The 16,365-nt window shown below is 46.9% G+C and overlaps 1 protein-coding gene across 6 annotated transcripts in view; it reads right to left on the bottom strand.

The window, feature by feature from the left end:
• The window catches only part of Astn1 (astrotactin 1), a 287,512-nt gene that overhangs the window by 50,116 nt on the left and 221,031 nt on the right, over positions 1–16,365 (bottom strand). For all 6 annotated transcript variants that reach the window (XM_058574484.1, XM_058574487.1, XM_058574485.1 and 3 more), the window contains 2 exons: positions 14,870–14,974; positions 12,895–13,083 (listed from right to left, as the gene is read on the bottom strand). In XM_058574484.1, coding sequence (XP_058430467.1) covers positions 12,895–13,083; positions 14,870–14,974 — 294 coding nt within the window. The remainder of the gene's footprint in view (positions 1–12,894; positions 13,084–14,869; positions 14,975–16,365) is intronic.

Genomic DNA, 16,365 nt, shown 5'->3' with positions numbered 1-16,365 from the left:
CCTGACATTTCCTGTCCCCTAAACAAACCTAGGCCTGTCCTGGCTCTCTGTGTCCGCTGCCTGCACGACTGCCTCAGGCCCGCTGCCCCTGTGTCCACGTGGGCTTCATTAAGGACCTTGCCAGCCAAGTACATGCAGGACCCATGATCTACACAGATCCCCCAATATTGATTATCCTTGAAGAAAGACACTGTGGGCGGTTTTAAGTCGTGCTTCCTCTCTTTCCTACCCAGACTTATAGAATATTCCAGAGAGCTGCTGGTTCCCCCTCGTCCCCGTCCACATCACCGTGGTCAATGTCAAGCGCAGACCCTCCTGGGAGCAGCATCTATGGCAACACCCACGGAGGAGAAGTGGGACAGGCCTCTGCTCCTCAGGGAAGACGCAGAACAGGCCGAATAAAAACACATCAGGTGTAAATGCCCCACACGTCAATATCCTAGACCCAATTACCCAGCCATTGACCGGCTCTTAAGACACTGGCGGGAGGGGCCGTGGCAGGCAGCCGGGCAGCGGGGGCACGTGAAGGAGAGGCTGTGTAGGCCCCTCGGTGGGTAAACCTGTCGAAAGACAGACCCCAAGGAACGCGCAGAGCACCCAGGGAGTGCGGGCGGGGGGCCAGCCACAGGGGAAACGTCCCCTATGGCCGGCCCCCTGCTTCACCTGCAAAGCACACACTTGAGCTGGCAGATTTATGGAGAAATTGAGCTGGAGAAATGCTTCTTTCTACCTTTTTTCTTTCTTTCTTGGCTTTTGATTAATCAGCAAAAGAAAAACAGTCTCAGGGTCTCTTTGAACCTGCTTGGTCTTTGCAGCTGCTCTTAACTGTTCGGCTCTGAGCTGAGCAATGGCCGCTCTTTGCGCCAGGAGTAGCGTGTGCATGGGCTTCGAGTGCATGACCCGCACGGCAGCCTGATCCTGGCTAATTACATCACGCTTTAGCAGGAGACCCGCCTGACAGCTTTCTGGAACCCCAGGTATGAGCTCTGTTTGAAGCCCTTTGTCCCCTCTCCAGGCTCAGCAGGTGGCCACCACACCTTGAGCAGTCTACAGTCCTCCACAAAGCTGCAGGGCATGGTCTGGGTATCTAGCCCAACAGGTCCTCTCTCTCGAAATGCTCGATGTCACAACATGTCTCTCATTCAAACTTCACACTGGCTTCCTCCTCACCCTGCCTCCGACTCCTGCCCAGGGCCAGCCAGGGTGTCCCTTGTCGTTCTCCATGTCAAGCGTTGCCCTGTGAGCTAGGCGTCTTCTTTTATTAACCATCATTTGCCTCGTGCCTAGCACTGGGGCTGACCCACAGTAGGCCCTCGACACACTTTCTTAATGATGACATAAACATGGCAACCTTGCAAAAGAATTCATGGCCTTCCCTCAAGGGGCTGGGAATTGAGGTCCACGTACCACAGACTCTGCAGACGGCCATATGTCAACAATGAAGTGAGGGTTCACCTGGGAATGTTCAGGGAAGGAAGTTGATGTGACTGGAAAATCACCCACCTATTATCGGTAAGAGACTGACTGTGCGTCAGGGCCTTTGACAGCTCTAGTATGCATTTTGTTTGTAACTGGCCATTGGGATCAAGTTTGACAATGTTGTCACTACCCTTCTTTTAAAAAAATTACCTGTTCTTGCTGAATTTGCTTAACATTAGTTTTTTCCTTACATAGTTATTCTTTTTTCCTTTTAATCTTTATCTTCTATTAATTGAACCAACTTTCAAAGAGTTCCATGAGATTCAAGGAAACTGTCTCTGAGGACAGAGGAATACAGACTAGGAATGACCAGAAATGACCAGGGACCAAACAGATGAGAGGTTAGGCAAAAGGCATTTTGATTATTTGTGGCTTGAGGTCAAAATATTTTTCTGTCAGTTTAAACACAAGTTGCGTGTTCACCTACCACATATTTCCTAATCCCCAAGAACTTTCCTACTCACTTTCTAGAAGAATAACAACCCCAGGTTGGTGGTACACGGATGGGCCTAGTACCGCCTTGTACTGGACCACTGGATCTTCACATCTAGCCTCTTCTTTTGTTGTCAAGTCCCTGGACAGCACATGAGCCACCCCCACCCCCATTCACACCTGGACATCTAAGAGGTGGAGGGACAACTGGAGCCAGGCTGCCTTTGGGGAGGTGAAGGTTGGTGAAGGGGTTGGAGTGGGGACTGCTTGAGAAGAGCTCTCGTGAATAATGTGTTCTCACTTCCCTTAGAAGGAGAAGAAGAAAGAACACGGTCCTCACTCATTTATCCACCCGGAAAATATTCGTTATTATACAGATGGCATAATGCTTCCTCAGAGATGGGGTAGAACAGGGAGAGAATGCAGAGACTTGGAGGTATGGCTGCCACCTTTCAGCAACTGTGAACCCTCTATGGCTCTGAGAAGGCAAATGCTCCTCTAAAGCAGGATCATTAATTGAAACCAGGAAAACATACGAATCCAATGGAGACATAAAAATCACTCCATTAGATCCCAACCTCCCACAGACACCAGTGATTGAGTTGGGATGTAGTTGCAGTCAGTCCCACCTGTGGGGCACCAGGGGAGCTGGCCTGCGCATGGGACCAGGCAACCGGACTGAATCCCAGGTCAAGGGAAAGGCTGGGGGGCTGGGGCTCGGTGGTGGAGCGCTTGCCTGGCATGTGTGAGGTGTGATCCTCAGCACCACGTGAAAATACATAAAATAAAGGTCCATTGACGTCTAAAAATAAGGAAAGGCTGGTAGAGCTGGACACCATGCAGGCCCCGCCAGTTCCTTGACACCTAAAAGGAAGTGACCCCAGGCTGCTCAGCAGAAAGCTCCCCCCGGGGTCCTACGCTCATTCTTTTGCTTCTCACCCCTAAATCCCCTCTTGCTGCAAATGAAGGTTTGATCCTCCTGTTCCAGTGGCCTGGTTAGAGATCTGTGACTTCTGAAACATATACCTCGGTTGTTACTGTGAAGCGTGGGCACGTTTTACTGATATCCCTTAATTTTTTTTTTTTTTATCAGTAGCTATTTTGTTCAAGAACAGGGAGGTGAACTGCAAATTTCATTAAAATAATGGTAATAACAGTAGAAATAATCAATAGTAATAGTAATAACACGAACTCCAATACAGTAAATGCTTACAAAATGCTTTACATACAGTGAGTTCAATCCTTACACAACCTTGTAATATAAGTATTAAATCCCTATTTTACAGACACAGAAACTGAGGCTCATGGCCATTAAATAAACTTCTCAAGAGTCGCATCTAGTGAAAATTTCTATGTAATTCTGTCAGACAACCTTACTACAAGTAGGTATGTCAAACCCCTTCCACGGCAATATTGGATGAATTAACCTATTTAGCCTTGAGTCAGGCATTATTAAGTGCTGCATTCTGTTATCAGAAATAGAAATCATTTGCCGAGTTTTATAGAGTCACAGAACATTAGAAGTAGAAGAAACTCTAAGGATAATCTAATTCAAGTTCGTTATTATACAGATGAGAAAATTATTTTGAAGAGGGTTAGGTAATTTATTCAAGGTCAGATGTCTGGCTAATGGCTTAGCTGAAACAAAGACCTCAGTTCTGAATCCCAATCCAGCACTCTTTCCCCCAACAGCTGCCTTAGAGCAGGATGGACACAGGCACTCACCCCATAAGATGGGAAGGCCAGGGAGGTCAAGTTGGATTCCCATCTTCACACAGACTCTCACCTTGCACTTCCCTTGTGACTCCCCCACCCCCAGCCCTTTATTTCTTGTCTAGATAATCTGCTGTGGAATGCAATGCATTCCAACTTGATCAAGATAAAAACCTGGTAGGTAAATCTCTGCCTTGTAGTAGGAAGTCTCTGGTTGTGTGCTTATTTTTCTTGGTCTGGACCACCGTGGCCAATCCAGGGCACATGGAGCTAGCAGCATGTTGGATAAAAGATGAGCTAACAAACCGCCCCATTTTAGCATGTTGAATCTAGCCAACAGGACAACTCAGGCCATGTCCCATCAGAGAACCCAGGCCTCTCCTCCATAGTCACGTTGGGTTTCAGTCTGATATTTAGCAATTACCTCCTACGTGGACTCTGTTATTCTAGGAGCTAGGGTTCTGTGTTCCCTCTTTGATGTGCCTAGGCTCTTCTGCCCCAATCTTTGCCTGGTTAGCCCCTTCTTATCCTCCAGGTCTCCGCTCCAAATCACCCCTCCGCACCACCGTTGAGGTCTTCTAGGGGCCTGCCTCCAGACATGCGCTCAGTCCTCCAATCCACTGCCAGCACAACAAATGGCTTCAGTTTCCTCATAGTGTACATCACTATCTGAATTTCTTCCTTTCACATATTTGCCATTTTCTGTGTCTTCTTACTGGGATATAAGCTCTGTATAAGCAGAAAAATTTTCGGTATCATTCATCATCATGTGCTCAGTGCCTAGAACTATGTTTAGGTAGAGAAGTGATGATAAATGAATGAATAAATCCATTCCCAGGGAAGCAATCAATCAAGTTATGCAAGCAAAGCTTACACATTTGGAGTGGCTGAGAATAATCCAGGATACAGTACAATTAACTGCTAAGTTGTAAGACACTGACTATATGTTATTCCCATGAGTCAGGCCCATGGTTAAAAAAAAAAGAGATTTTGACATCACCACCAGAATTTGACATCACCACTATCCAGTTCGTGGTTTCCAGAGGTAATAATCAAATAAATGAGAATCTCTCGTGAATACTGTTTCAAGCACCCTAGGTGGAATCTGCTTGAGGTGGTAGCAGGAAGACAGTGTTCCCTCGAGTACAAAGCTAAAAGAAAAAACAGCTTATCATCTTTAATCCCGGTGTTGGCATATTGCCAATGCCTTCCAGAGCCCGCGGCTGAAGACAGCTCCATGCTGCACACAAGCCTAGTGATCAATGGCTTAATCAGAAAAAAGTCTTGGTCCCAAGTGAACGCTATTTAGAACTGTCATCCAGCCTGTGCCACTCTGCAATAAGGTGACACCAGGACATGGCCCTGGAGGCCACCTGTCCTGCTCCAGTGTTGACACTCAGACCCTGGACAGGATGGGTAGGGGTGACTGCAGAAGCCCCTGCCTGTCAACCTTTGAGAGAAGAGAATGGTATGTGGTCTGGAGTGAACGGCTCTGGCAGCAGCCAGCAGAGTCAGGGTTTGGACCTGCAGTGTTCCCCCAAAGCTCACATGTAGAAGTCCTGGTCTCCAGGGCAGCCGTGTTCAGAGGGGACACTTTGGGGAGGTGATTAGAGCATGAGGCTCTAACCTTATTAATGGATCAACACCTTGATGGGTTCATAGCTAATGGGTTATTGGGAGGCAGGAGGCATGTTAGGAGGTGAGGCTTACCTGGAGGCAGTAGGTCATGGGGGGGCGGGTGCCTTTGAGTACACTTTATTCCTGGTTCTTCCTCTTTCTCTCTTTGTTTTCTGGCTGCCATACACTCCAATCACCATGTTGTCCACAGACCCAGGAACAACAGAGCCAGGTGACCATGAACTGGCCTCTGAAGCTGTGAACCAAAGCTCACCTCCCCTTCTCTTCAGTTGTTTTTCTCAGGTATTTTGTGACAGCTATGGAAAGCTGACTAATACAGGGAGCTTGCTAGAAATACAGAATCTCAGACTCACCCACATTTACTGAATTAGAGTCTCCAATTTAATAAGATCCTATCTAATACACATGCACATTAAATTTTGAGAAATGCCACCAAATGGGGTAATGACAACCACTCCAACAAACAACCCCCCCCCCCGCAACAACAAACAACAAAATATCCAGAAAATTCAAGGTGAATGACAACACATCCACCATGAAGTCTAATGAGTATTGACATGTGGCCCCAGTCTGGTGTCCTGACCAGGGTCCTGGCTCCATTATTTTTTGATACCACATTGAATTCTTCTTGTACACTCATCAGATGACATGGCATGAAGTCATACCTAACTGAGGACCATGGGCAGTCTTTTTAGTCCCAACTCAGCTACTTACTAGCTTGATGACCATGTGCAAAGTGCTGAAGTTTTCTGAGACTTTATTTTCTTATCTGTCAATGGGGAGGATAGGATTTAAGTGACATGTATATTAGAGGATTAAATGACAACAGCTATGTAATATGTTTAGCAAAGTGGCTCCAAGTAAGCCCTTGAAAGCTGGTAGCCATTTGGTACTATGGCTTAGCAACTTCCTCCTTCGGCCTCCAGATTCGGTTTCCTCTGGACTCACAGCATCAGAGCTTGAAGACTCAAGCTCAGTCCTCACACACATGAGGACATTCTGTGACATCCTCCTCAGGCCTGTGTACCCACAAATGTCCCCAAGTAGCCCAATTCTCTAGGTTCTCTGTTCACTACAGAGGTTTGCATACAGCAGGTGCTCAGCAAACATGTGTTGAATGAATGTATTAATCACATAGAGCAAATAGCTGCACACCTTAATGGCCTTGCCACTTGAGGGCTGACTCTGTGTGTAAGAAGACCCTTTCGAGCTGGTTTGCAACCCAAGGGCTGTAAAACCACAAAGCATCATAGAAACACGTTTTTCCTCCTTAATGCATTCTGTAAGCTTGTGTCCTTAACTTGGTCAGATTCTTAAGCCACATGCCACAGTTTTACACGTTAGCCTCCTCATCAAATGCACAGGACTAAGTCTTGGCTGACCAGCACCTGGGATCAGGAGGAAAGTGTGATTCAGCTGCTGCTTTTGATGCATCTGTAGCACAAGTCTGTCCGCATCTTGGAAAATGGAAGTTGAGCCTGTCCTGTGCCATATCCACATAAAAACAGAGTGGCAGAACATGGAAGATGTGTCACCCTGGGGGGGCATACAAGGCCACAGAGGCACCTTCCTCTCTTCTGTGATCATAATATGTCTAGATGTCACCTAGGGGAAGGAAGAGGAAGGCATATGTCTCAGCTTTCCCCAAGGCAAGGAGACCACTGGATAGAAAAGGAGTGTGGGTTATGGATTAAAGTTGCCGCAGAGGGCAAAACCTAGACTACTGCCATCTGTCACCCAGATGACCCCACTGACACTCTCCAAAAGCAACGGTAAGAAAAGGCAATGTCAAAGGGCGGATCTAAAGCAAGGATGAAGGAAGGTGGTATTGGAAGAGGAAGGGAAGACAGACCCATGGAAACCCAGTCCTGAATGGAGCATAAAAATCACAGATGGAAAGAAGGTCTTTGGATGCTTGTGGACCGGGTGGAGGGGTGAATCTAAGCCTTGCCAGGTGAATTTCAGGAGGGCCCACTTTTCCTTGACCACTTCTCTGAGATCTTCAGCTCTACAGCTCTTTACTTGTTTCTTCTGAAGTAAGAAAAGATAAAGGATTTGTTCCTTTGTCAAACTGTAGACACTGTCAAGGATGAAGTCCCAAAGATCAGTAAGACATGAACTTGTTGTTTTGTACTTTCTCCCAGATTTCTGTCCAAAGTTCAACTTTCTGAACATAGGATTGTGTGTTTTGCTTTTTTTTTTTTTTTTGTAGGTTAACTTTCTAAGTCTTTATTCAAAATAACAAAATTTTCAGAAAATATTTTTTACCATTTAAAAGAATTATATTATAAAAGTGGCAAATGCCTTTTGTGGAAAAAGCAATGTAGAAGTTTTTGTACAAAAATAAAAAAACAAATAAAAGTCCCTTATCCCTATCCCCAATCTTGGTGAAAACAGACAATTTGCTCTTATATATAAACAAAGTTATTTTGAGATTATGTAGACACAGTTCTCTACATACATTACGTCTGTGTCTGTGAGCATGTCTAAGAATGTGTGTGTAGGGCTGGGATGTGGCTCAAGTGGTAGAGTGCTCGCCTAGCACACGTGGGGCAATGGGTTTGATCCTCAGCACCACATAAAATAAAGATATTGTACTCACCTAAAACTAAAAATTAAATACTTAAAAACAAAGAATGTGTGTGTAGACAGAGGGGGAGAACTTGAAGGATCATGTACATATGTATGTATGTGTATGATTTTTTTTTAAAGCTGGACCCTGATCATATCTCTTTTCCTACAATTTGGGTGTTTATTATCTCCAGACGGGTAGACCATAAACTGGTAGTAATGGTTGTCTGATCGCCTCTGGGAGTGGAACTAGATTCCTGGGAAATAAGAGCAAGAAGATTTACTTTTCATTTTGTGCTGTTTTATGTGTTTTGAATATTTTAAACAAACTCTTGAAATTAAAGAAGAGAAGAGAAATACAGTTAGTGCTGTCAGGACTGTCACTGTGGGATCTGGTCCTGCAGGGAAGGCAGTGTGGAATGTGGAGCGCCCTGGGACACAGCAGTCATGAGGGGCTGATGAGCAGGCAGCTATGCCTGGAGCACCAGAGAGGCCACCAAGGGCCCCGGGGGCCGTTCCCCGGGGCAGGAGAAGGAAGTGGCAGGGTGGAGGTGGAATGAGGCCAGGGTCAGCCAGAATGCGCATCCCTGCTCTGAGACTCCAGTGGAACCTCCACGCCCTCTTGCAAGCTGGGAGCTCGACCCAGGGAGGCTGAATTTGGACTTCCGGCCTCAAGAACTTCCGAGAATAAATTTGCTTTGTCTTAAGCCACCAGGTCTGTGGTGATTTGTTACAGTGGCCACAGGAAGCTAATACAGAGAGTGAAGTCATGCTGCCCACGCAGAGCAGTAAGGAGTTAGCAGGGGCTTCACGCTGAGGAGCGAGGCCATTAAATCGCATTTTAAAAAGGGAACAGATGGCGAATTGTTGAATGGAGTAGAGTGGCAGGAAGGGAAGCCACGGTGCTACATGAAGGAGCTACTTCAAATGTTTTTTATTGACACATAGTAACTGTACATATTTATAAAGAATAATAGGGTATTTTGATTCATGTATACGTTAGGTAATAATCAAATCAGGGTAATCAGCATCTCTAGCACCTTAAATCTTTCTCGTTTCTTCATGATAAGTGCATTCTTGCAGCTATTTCGGGACACGCTGTGCCTCCTTGGTAACTGCCTTGGCCCCACGGTGCCATCGCACACCAGCCTCCCTCACACCTAACGGAAACACCATGCCGTGGACCAATCTCTCCATCACCCCTTGCCCCCGACTTTCCCCAATCTGAATCCCTTCCATGAGCATTGGGGGTGTGCACTCACGCAGCTGAAGAAATGAGAGAAGACTGCGGAAGAGATACCGGTGGCAGAAAGGACAGGCCTTGTCACGGCTGAGGGTGACACGGAGGAGTCCTCTCTCTACCTCTGACCCATCGGAGGAGGAGTTCACGAATCTTCTAGCAGATATGACAAAGAGAAGAGATGCTGACCATCGAGGGGTCTGTGGAATACGCAGGTAGAAAAGGAAGTTCTGACGCTTGGGAAACCGAGAGAATACGGGTGGGTGTCGAGGCAGATGCAGGTGGACTCCCTGGACAGCAGAAAGGAACAAACCCCCCTGCCACCCTTTCCACAAGTGCAGACAGCCTCTCTAGAGAAATAAGGGCAAGAAAGAGCGAGAAAAAAGCCAAAGGCTTATGAAGAGCATCTGAGCAGACCCGCACTGGGGCACCCGGGAAGAGGGGACTTTTGAGGAGGAACTGGCCAAGGACAGACTCTTCAGCTGAGACGATGGAACGGTCCTGTGGAGCATGGAAAGCAATAACTGGAAGAGAGGAGAGGAGTCCAGGGCGTAGGAAGAGGTGCCCAGTAAAGCCCAGGGGACTCAGCCCAGCAGAGGGACCCTTCCCACTGTTATCACTCTTTCAGGAAATCTGATGCTAATGCATTGAAAGGCCACGTGTCGAAGGTCAGCATTTGTGAAGAGATCGTTTTTTTTAGAAGACACACGGTTGGGGAAGAGAGAATTCTCTCCCCAAATTGGCTGGAGAGACTGTAAAGATGGAAAAGATGCGAATAATGAATGAACTGGGGGAAGATAAAGTGGGGATGAGAGCCGGCGCACAGGTGGAGAGGCCGGCCCGGGGAGCAGGAGGCCGTGGAGAGAGGACATAGTGTAGATGTGAGGACAGGGCAGGCTGGGAAACTCCAGGCCTAACAGTGTTTGACTTGTGAGAAAAAAAAATAATGATAATGATAATAATAATAATAATAATGATGATGATGGTAACCAACCTTAGACAATTAGACATGGAAGTGCATTTTCCAAAGGCCTCCCTCCAACTTCCCTGGAGGCAGTGATCCTAAGAACCAAAATGCAGGGTGGTATTACGAGAGACGTGTGCCTGTGGAACGGAAGGCGGCCTCCGGGAAACGGGGGCCTCTGTTCTCATCAGCCAGGGGTAACTACAGCTTGGTGTGCCTGCCCAGTAAGCCCCAGGGGACTCAGCCCAGCAGAGGGACCCTTCCCACTGTTAGTACCATCACCAGCATCATCACTGAGAACCACAGAAACCGGGAAAGGCAACCGTGGCTACATCAGCTCAGCTTTAGGCTTGGGGAGTTCACAGCTGGACGAGACACGGGGTCTACTCTTGAGAATTTCAAGATTTTGTAGAAAAAAGGTGCTACTGTTTGGAAATGTCCCCAACAGCCCATCTGCTTGCTTCCCAGCCCCTGGTGCTTCTGGGAGGTGGGGGAGCTTCAGGAGGTGCAACCTAGGGGCAGTTTTCCAGCCTTGGGGTACGCCGATGGAGGGATCCCAGGACCCTAGCCCCTTCCTGTCTCTCTCTCTGCTTCTCAGCCACCATGAGATGAGCAGCTTTGCTTGACCACATGCTTCCTGCCTGGATCTGCTGCCTCTCCACGGGCCCTAAGGAAACAGGTCCAGCCTACTATGGAATGAAAGCTCCGAAACATGAGGCAAAGCAAAGCTTTCCTCTTTTTAAGTTGATTATTTTGGCATTTTGTTACAGTAACAGGAAGCTGACTAACACAGAGGAGGACACTGTTCCCAAATTTATAACCTGAGGATGATTTTCACATAAAGGGGCATTAATAAGGCCTGATAAGCTAACAGAGCCGAGGGACACAGAGAACAGGACATATGCTCTGGATAATTAATTAGACTAAGTCAAACCACTTGGCCAATTCTAAATTTCCAACCTATAAGTCCTGTGCTCTTTCCAATTCATTGTACCACATGAAACTTATTTTCCTATTCAGTCTATAAGCGATTTGGGGTAACTGGTCACAGGTACAGAGGAAAAGACTAGAGAAAGCCATTTCATAGAAGGATTTTAAGGTGAGAGCCGGTGTGAACCCATCATCAAAGGGCAAGTCAGGGCAGGGACAATGCCATCAGTGCCCTTGTCAACCCAGGGCAGAGTCCCATTCTGTGCTAATCCTCTCTGAGTGCAGAACAGTGGAAGAAATTCTTCCTTTGCCTTAAGAACTCTTCATTCTTAATGAGGAGGCTGCCTCATGCAGGGGTTTGGAAGAAAGGGAAATTATTGCCTAGAAAGGAGAAAAATATTTAAAAGTTAGAAACAGGCCGAACGACAAGACAGACGAATCCTGTGATGTCCAGGTAAGGCTCAGAACGGAGGCTGACGTGGAGATGGGTATCCCATAGGGATCACCAGTCGGGCATGATTAAGCAGACATGCTACATGTGGGAATATCTTTTAAGATGAATAAGAAGCACAGAGGTATGAGAATCACATCTCAGACAACTCAAGTCCACAGGTGGACGGTGTTGCCACAGTCCAGTGGCTGAGTGGTGAGAGAGGCTTCAGATGGAGGGATGTACACATAATGCCAAGCAGCGGGTAGCCTTTGCACGGGCTCAGTGTCCAGCCCCGAGGATGCTGGCATGCTCCAGAGAAAGCAGCAGCTCTGGGTAAGGTCAGCCTCTCCTGTCCAGAAACCCCAGGCCCTGGCAGTCCCTGGACCATGGCAAAGAGGATTGGGGGGGTTTCAGCCTTTTGCTTCCGGCCCCAGGCTCTGGCATGGAGACATAAGGACCCTTTGCCAGCTGGAACAGGGCTGATGGACATTTGCTTACATTACACTGCTCTCTCGGCGAATTGGAACCCGAACAATGTGAAGATCCTGAAGTTTGAAGAGATACCAGAAGCCTGCGGTGGTACCACTGAGTTTAGAGGAACCAGGGCTTGCGGGGAAATGCCTACAGCAATCATAGCCCAGGAACAAACCTCTTGTGTCTAAGAGAAGGGCCGAGCCAGAGGGAGGTGGTCATGCCTGTGCCACCTCTTGAAGAGGCAAGTCAACAACACGGATGGCGCTCACGGAACCAGGAGCACCTCAGCCATCGGAGCTGGTTTGCCCCTTGTCTCTGAGGAAGCCTGGCGGCTGAGCCGGAAGGCCATCCATTTCTTAAACTTCCTTGGCTAACTACCACGTGCCCTTTTGCAAGTTGCCCGTCTCTAACTTGGCACCACGGGAAGACCAGGTGGATCCGCCCAGGAGGAAGCCTATGAATGGCAGATCTGAAGCAGCTACCTCTTAAGAGAGCGGACAAGGTCAGTTGTGACGCTGTCAGTCAGAGCCATATAACCACTAAGCCAACGGAGAATTCCTCATAACACAAATCAACAGGACGCATGAGCCCAAACACGGACAGGATGGCATGAGAGGGGCTCATGAGTGGCTGCTCTAACTGTCTAGCAGTGTGTGGGGTTCTTGGAAGCAGGAGGCTGGGGTAGACAGAAACATTTTCCTCCTCTCTCCTCTTCCATGACAGCAGTCATTCACAGATGGTGAATGGATGGTGGCTGTGAAATCCCTCAGCAGATTCCCTCTGTGGTAACACAGTGACCATACGCTGCGACATGGTCCTGCATCTACAATTCCCCCAAACACTCTCATTTGGAGATTTGGTTTTAGCAATCAAACCTTCAAAATTCCAAGGGTGGGAACAGAACCCTGAGGGAAATCCGGGTTCCTGCTTTCTCTGCAGACGCCTTGAGGGCGGTGTGGGGAAGGCGCCCAGGCCACCAGCGCCTACAGGGGTGTAGCTGCTACAGCGCAAGCTACTCACCTTTACTGATGTCTTCGTACTCCAGCCAAAGTCGCCGCTGGACTTGCTTATTTGGGTACCAGATGGAACAGGACTCCTCAAAGCCATAGATAGCTTCCTGGATGTAATGGTTGCCAAACTGGCCCAACAAGGCCACAAAGTCCGCACGAGACGTGGCCCCATCCAGGGAATGAAGGGCATTGTTGAAGGCTGCAGAGGAACATAGCCCGAGAGAGAGTGAGGACCCACATGTGGCCTCTGGACCCCCAGGCACCTTAGCCCGACTGTGGCCCAGAGTAATGTGGAGAGCTGACTGGGACCACCAGTGGGTGTTTCTATTGGGACCAATCAGACCTTTCAGCTGCTGGACAGACACCTATTCAAACCCGCTGGTTGGTGCAGGTTAAACAGAACATGGCCAAACTTCCACTCCCATATCCCTTAAGTAAATGTGTCTCCCCCACACTCTGCAGGTCAGGACATTAAGTCAATGTAATCTGTTCAAATAACGGCATTGTAAGAAGGAGAAAGAAAAGCAAAGTCTAGAATGGAAACATAAACACTAGCAGAGAACATTTCCCCTCATAAGATGAAGCACTGTTTCTTGGAATGTGTGAGGGAGGGTGTGTGTGTGCACCTGGTCACAACCTAAAACATCTCCTAACTGTTGCTAGTGACCAAAAATGGAGAGCCATAGAGAAATACGACCCTCTGCCTTTAGACATGGATATGGGCAATGGGCAGACAATGGAAGGAAAACAGTAGGAGCAGTCACTAACACACTGCTTACATTTTATGTCAGAAAATCCAAAGCAAAAGGACAGGGAAATGACCACCGGAAAAAATACCCTGTTTGCCTCCTCCCTGTCCATCCCAGCCAAATCTCCTTCTGTTTTCTGCTGTTCCTTAAGAGAATTACACTCATCATAAAAGACAGCCTACGGTAAAGTTTCCAAATCCAATACCTTCTGAATCCCCACACATGTTTCATCAGGGCAAGATGGAGTCTAGCTCAGGCAGGAGACCTCAGGCGCCAAGTGCACATCACTTGGGACACCATTATGTGACTTTAAAACACTATGGCAAGACATCTAGCCCTGGTGCGCACAGCATCTGTGCCGTGTGCAGACTGAGTATGTGGATGGTATAGTTTTACTGTGAGTTTTCCCAGAATGAAGAGGGGCTCAGTTCCTCCCAGATGTTCTGTACCTGTGGAGCGTCCTTCATCACCATCCTAATCCTGATCCCTTCTCTCCAAGAATACTTGCAAATTCAAAAGAAAAAAAATTCTGAGTTCTCTTGTGCCCTGTGGAAGGGTTCTAGATCCTCAATGGGTGATGCTTCTCATTTAGGAAGTGTCACCTTTGAAAGTGCATATCTCATTGTTCGTCAGGATCCTCCATTTGTCCTGTACCATTCATCTTCCTCCTGATGGCCCTAAGGCTCCATCTACCTCCCGTCTGCTGCCTGCTGACCCTGAGATCCTAAATAAGTTTAGAACTCACTGATCCTTAACTTAGTAGGTGTAATTCACATCACTTCCATACATAAATAAGGAAACTGTGTTCCACACATGATGTTTACTGCAGAGGGTTGTATTTCTCTATTGCTCTCCATCTCTCTATCCCACTCACTCGCTCTTTAGGAAACTTAAGCCCTTCTCACCCTTTTTCCTCATGTTATTACATGGAATTTTAAATTATATTTTTTTGCATTCGGAATGTTGTATTCTCAGTTTGTGAAAAGCATGCAGTTTTGAAATACCCTCTGCAGGTGCTGAGGGACCCAGAGAACACGATAATGTCACTGGTCCCAGCCTGTCCACTCTCTTTTCCAGTCCAGGATGGAACGTGCCGTTGGATCTGACTTGGCCCAGGCCCTCACTCCAGGCATTTGTCCATAAGAGTGCACGTGGGGGGACAGGGGACTGAAGGTTGTGCCCTGGAAGGCCGGTTAAGCCTGGGTTGGGGGGTGGGGGGCTGGCTGCGGGGCTCACCCTGAGAGACGGCCGCTTGGTTGAGTTTGATGTGGTACATCACCGACCGGACCTTCCAGTGCTGCAGCACGGGGTACCCAGACACTTCACTGAAGTTCACCATCCCTGGGGACAGAGGAGACGGGGGTCAGTGCCTGAGATGGGCTCACAAGTCCCTAGTAGGGAAACGTGGCCCAACTCCATTAGGTTCAGGATTGTAATTGTGAGAAAATGAGCAAGTGCTCTTTGATGAAGAGAATTTCTAGAATTGCAGTAAAAACAGCTATCATTTATGGAACTTTTACTCTGTGCCAGGCATCTTGCTAAGCACTTCGCATATATTAAGCTGGTTGATGTGACTTGGGAATCATTGTGACTTGGGTGTTATTATTATTTACTTTTTATAAATGAGGATACTGAAGTTGTTTATATAAGGTCCCTAAAACACGAGGCAAGCCAGGATGGGGTTCCAGATGGCCTGAGCCCCGAGCCAGGGTTCCTACTTATTCTACCACAACCCCATAATGACTTCATATTAAACTCTAAGCTGACTGCAACACACCAGAGTTTTACTGTCTTTAATAGTAGCAGTAATCGACTCAGCTCACGTATCTGATAACATTGATTTTTCTGTCTCATTTAACTGATTTGTGTTTGGTATTTAAGTTTTAATTACTCTGAGGCTGATAAAGCACATTTTTTTTTCTTTGCCAGAAGGGACAGTATCAGGGTGACTGAATCATTAGGGGGACAGGAATAGCCAAGTACCAAGGGACATCTCTGTGCCAGGAGATGTTTCAGGCAGTTTCAGTGCCCCTTTTGCTGATGGGGAGGCAGAGGGTCCAAGAGGCTAAGTTAGTTGTTCAAGGTCACTCTCAATAAGCCCTTTCTGCGACCTTGTAGAGATATTATTAATGGGCTGCTCTGCCTTGGGAGCTTTGGAGAAAGAATGTCGCCCTGTTTAAATTCTAGCCATTACTATAAATATAATATGCTAGAGAAACGAAATAATTAGGCCACAGGAAATTAAAAAAACACCTACGTTTAGAGAACTGATTTTAACTTCATGTCTATACCTAAGGTTTGCTATATGTGTAAGTTATAGGAATGTACGTATCATTTGTGTATGTGTTTACACACAAACATATACAGTAAGCTTGTACATAGTATATATAAAACCTATATACTCATTTATATTAAACCAGATACCACATAGTGCATATGGAGTGTTCGTGTATATAACTACAATGATAATAATACATGCATAGTTAATTATTCTGCCACTTTGACCCATGCTTCCTTTAAGCAAAATCAACTAATTTAATACCTAAGCTGAATAAAGAGTAGGCAGGATTAATTAGCTGCTTGTCAACCCTGATCAAATTAGATGAGTAATTACCAAATTTCCATTTCTGTCTGAATCATATGGGAATAATTATTGGTAAGAAAAAAAAATAAAAAAGGTCAGAAAAGGTGCTCAGTGAATCAATTGCTTAAATTTCATATTAGGTAATCAA

Source organism: Marmota monax, unplaced genomic scaffold (assembly GCF_021218885.2).
Source record: "Marmota monax isolate L192 unplaced genomic scaffold, Marmota_monax_Labrador192_F-V1.1 WCK01_AAM20220418_F8-fsc00055, whole genome shotgun sequence".
Taxonomy (NCBI): domain Eukaryota; kingdom Metazoa; phylum Chordata; class Mammalia; order Rodentia; family Sciuridae; genus Marmota; species Marmota monax.
This window is presented reverse-complemented; position numbering and strand designations above follow the sequence as displayed.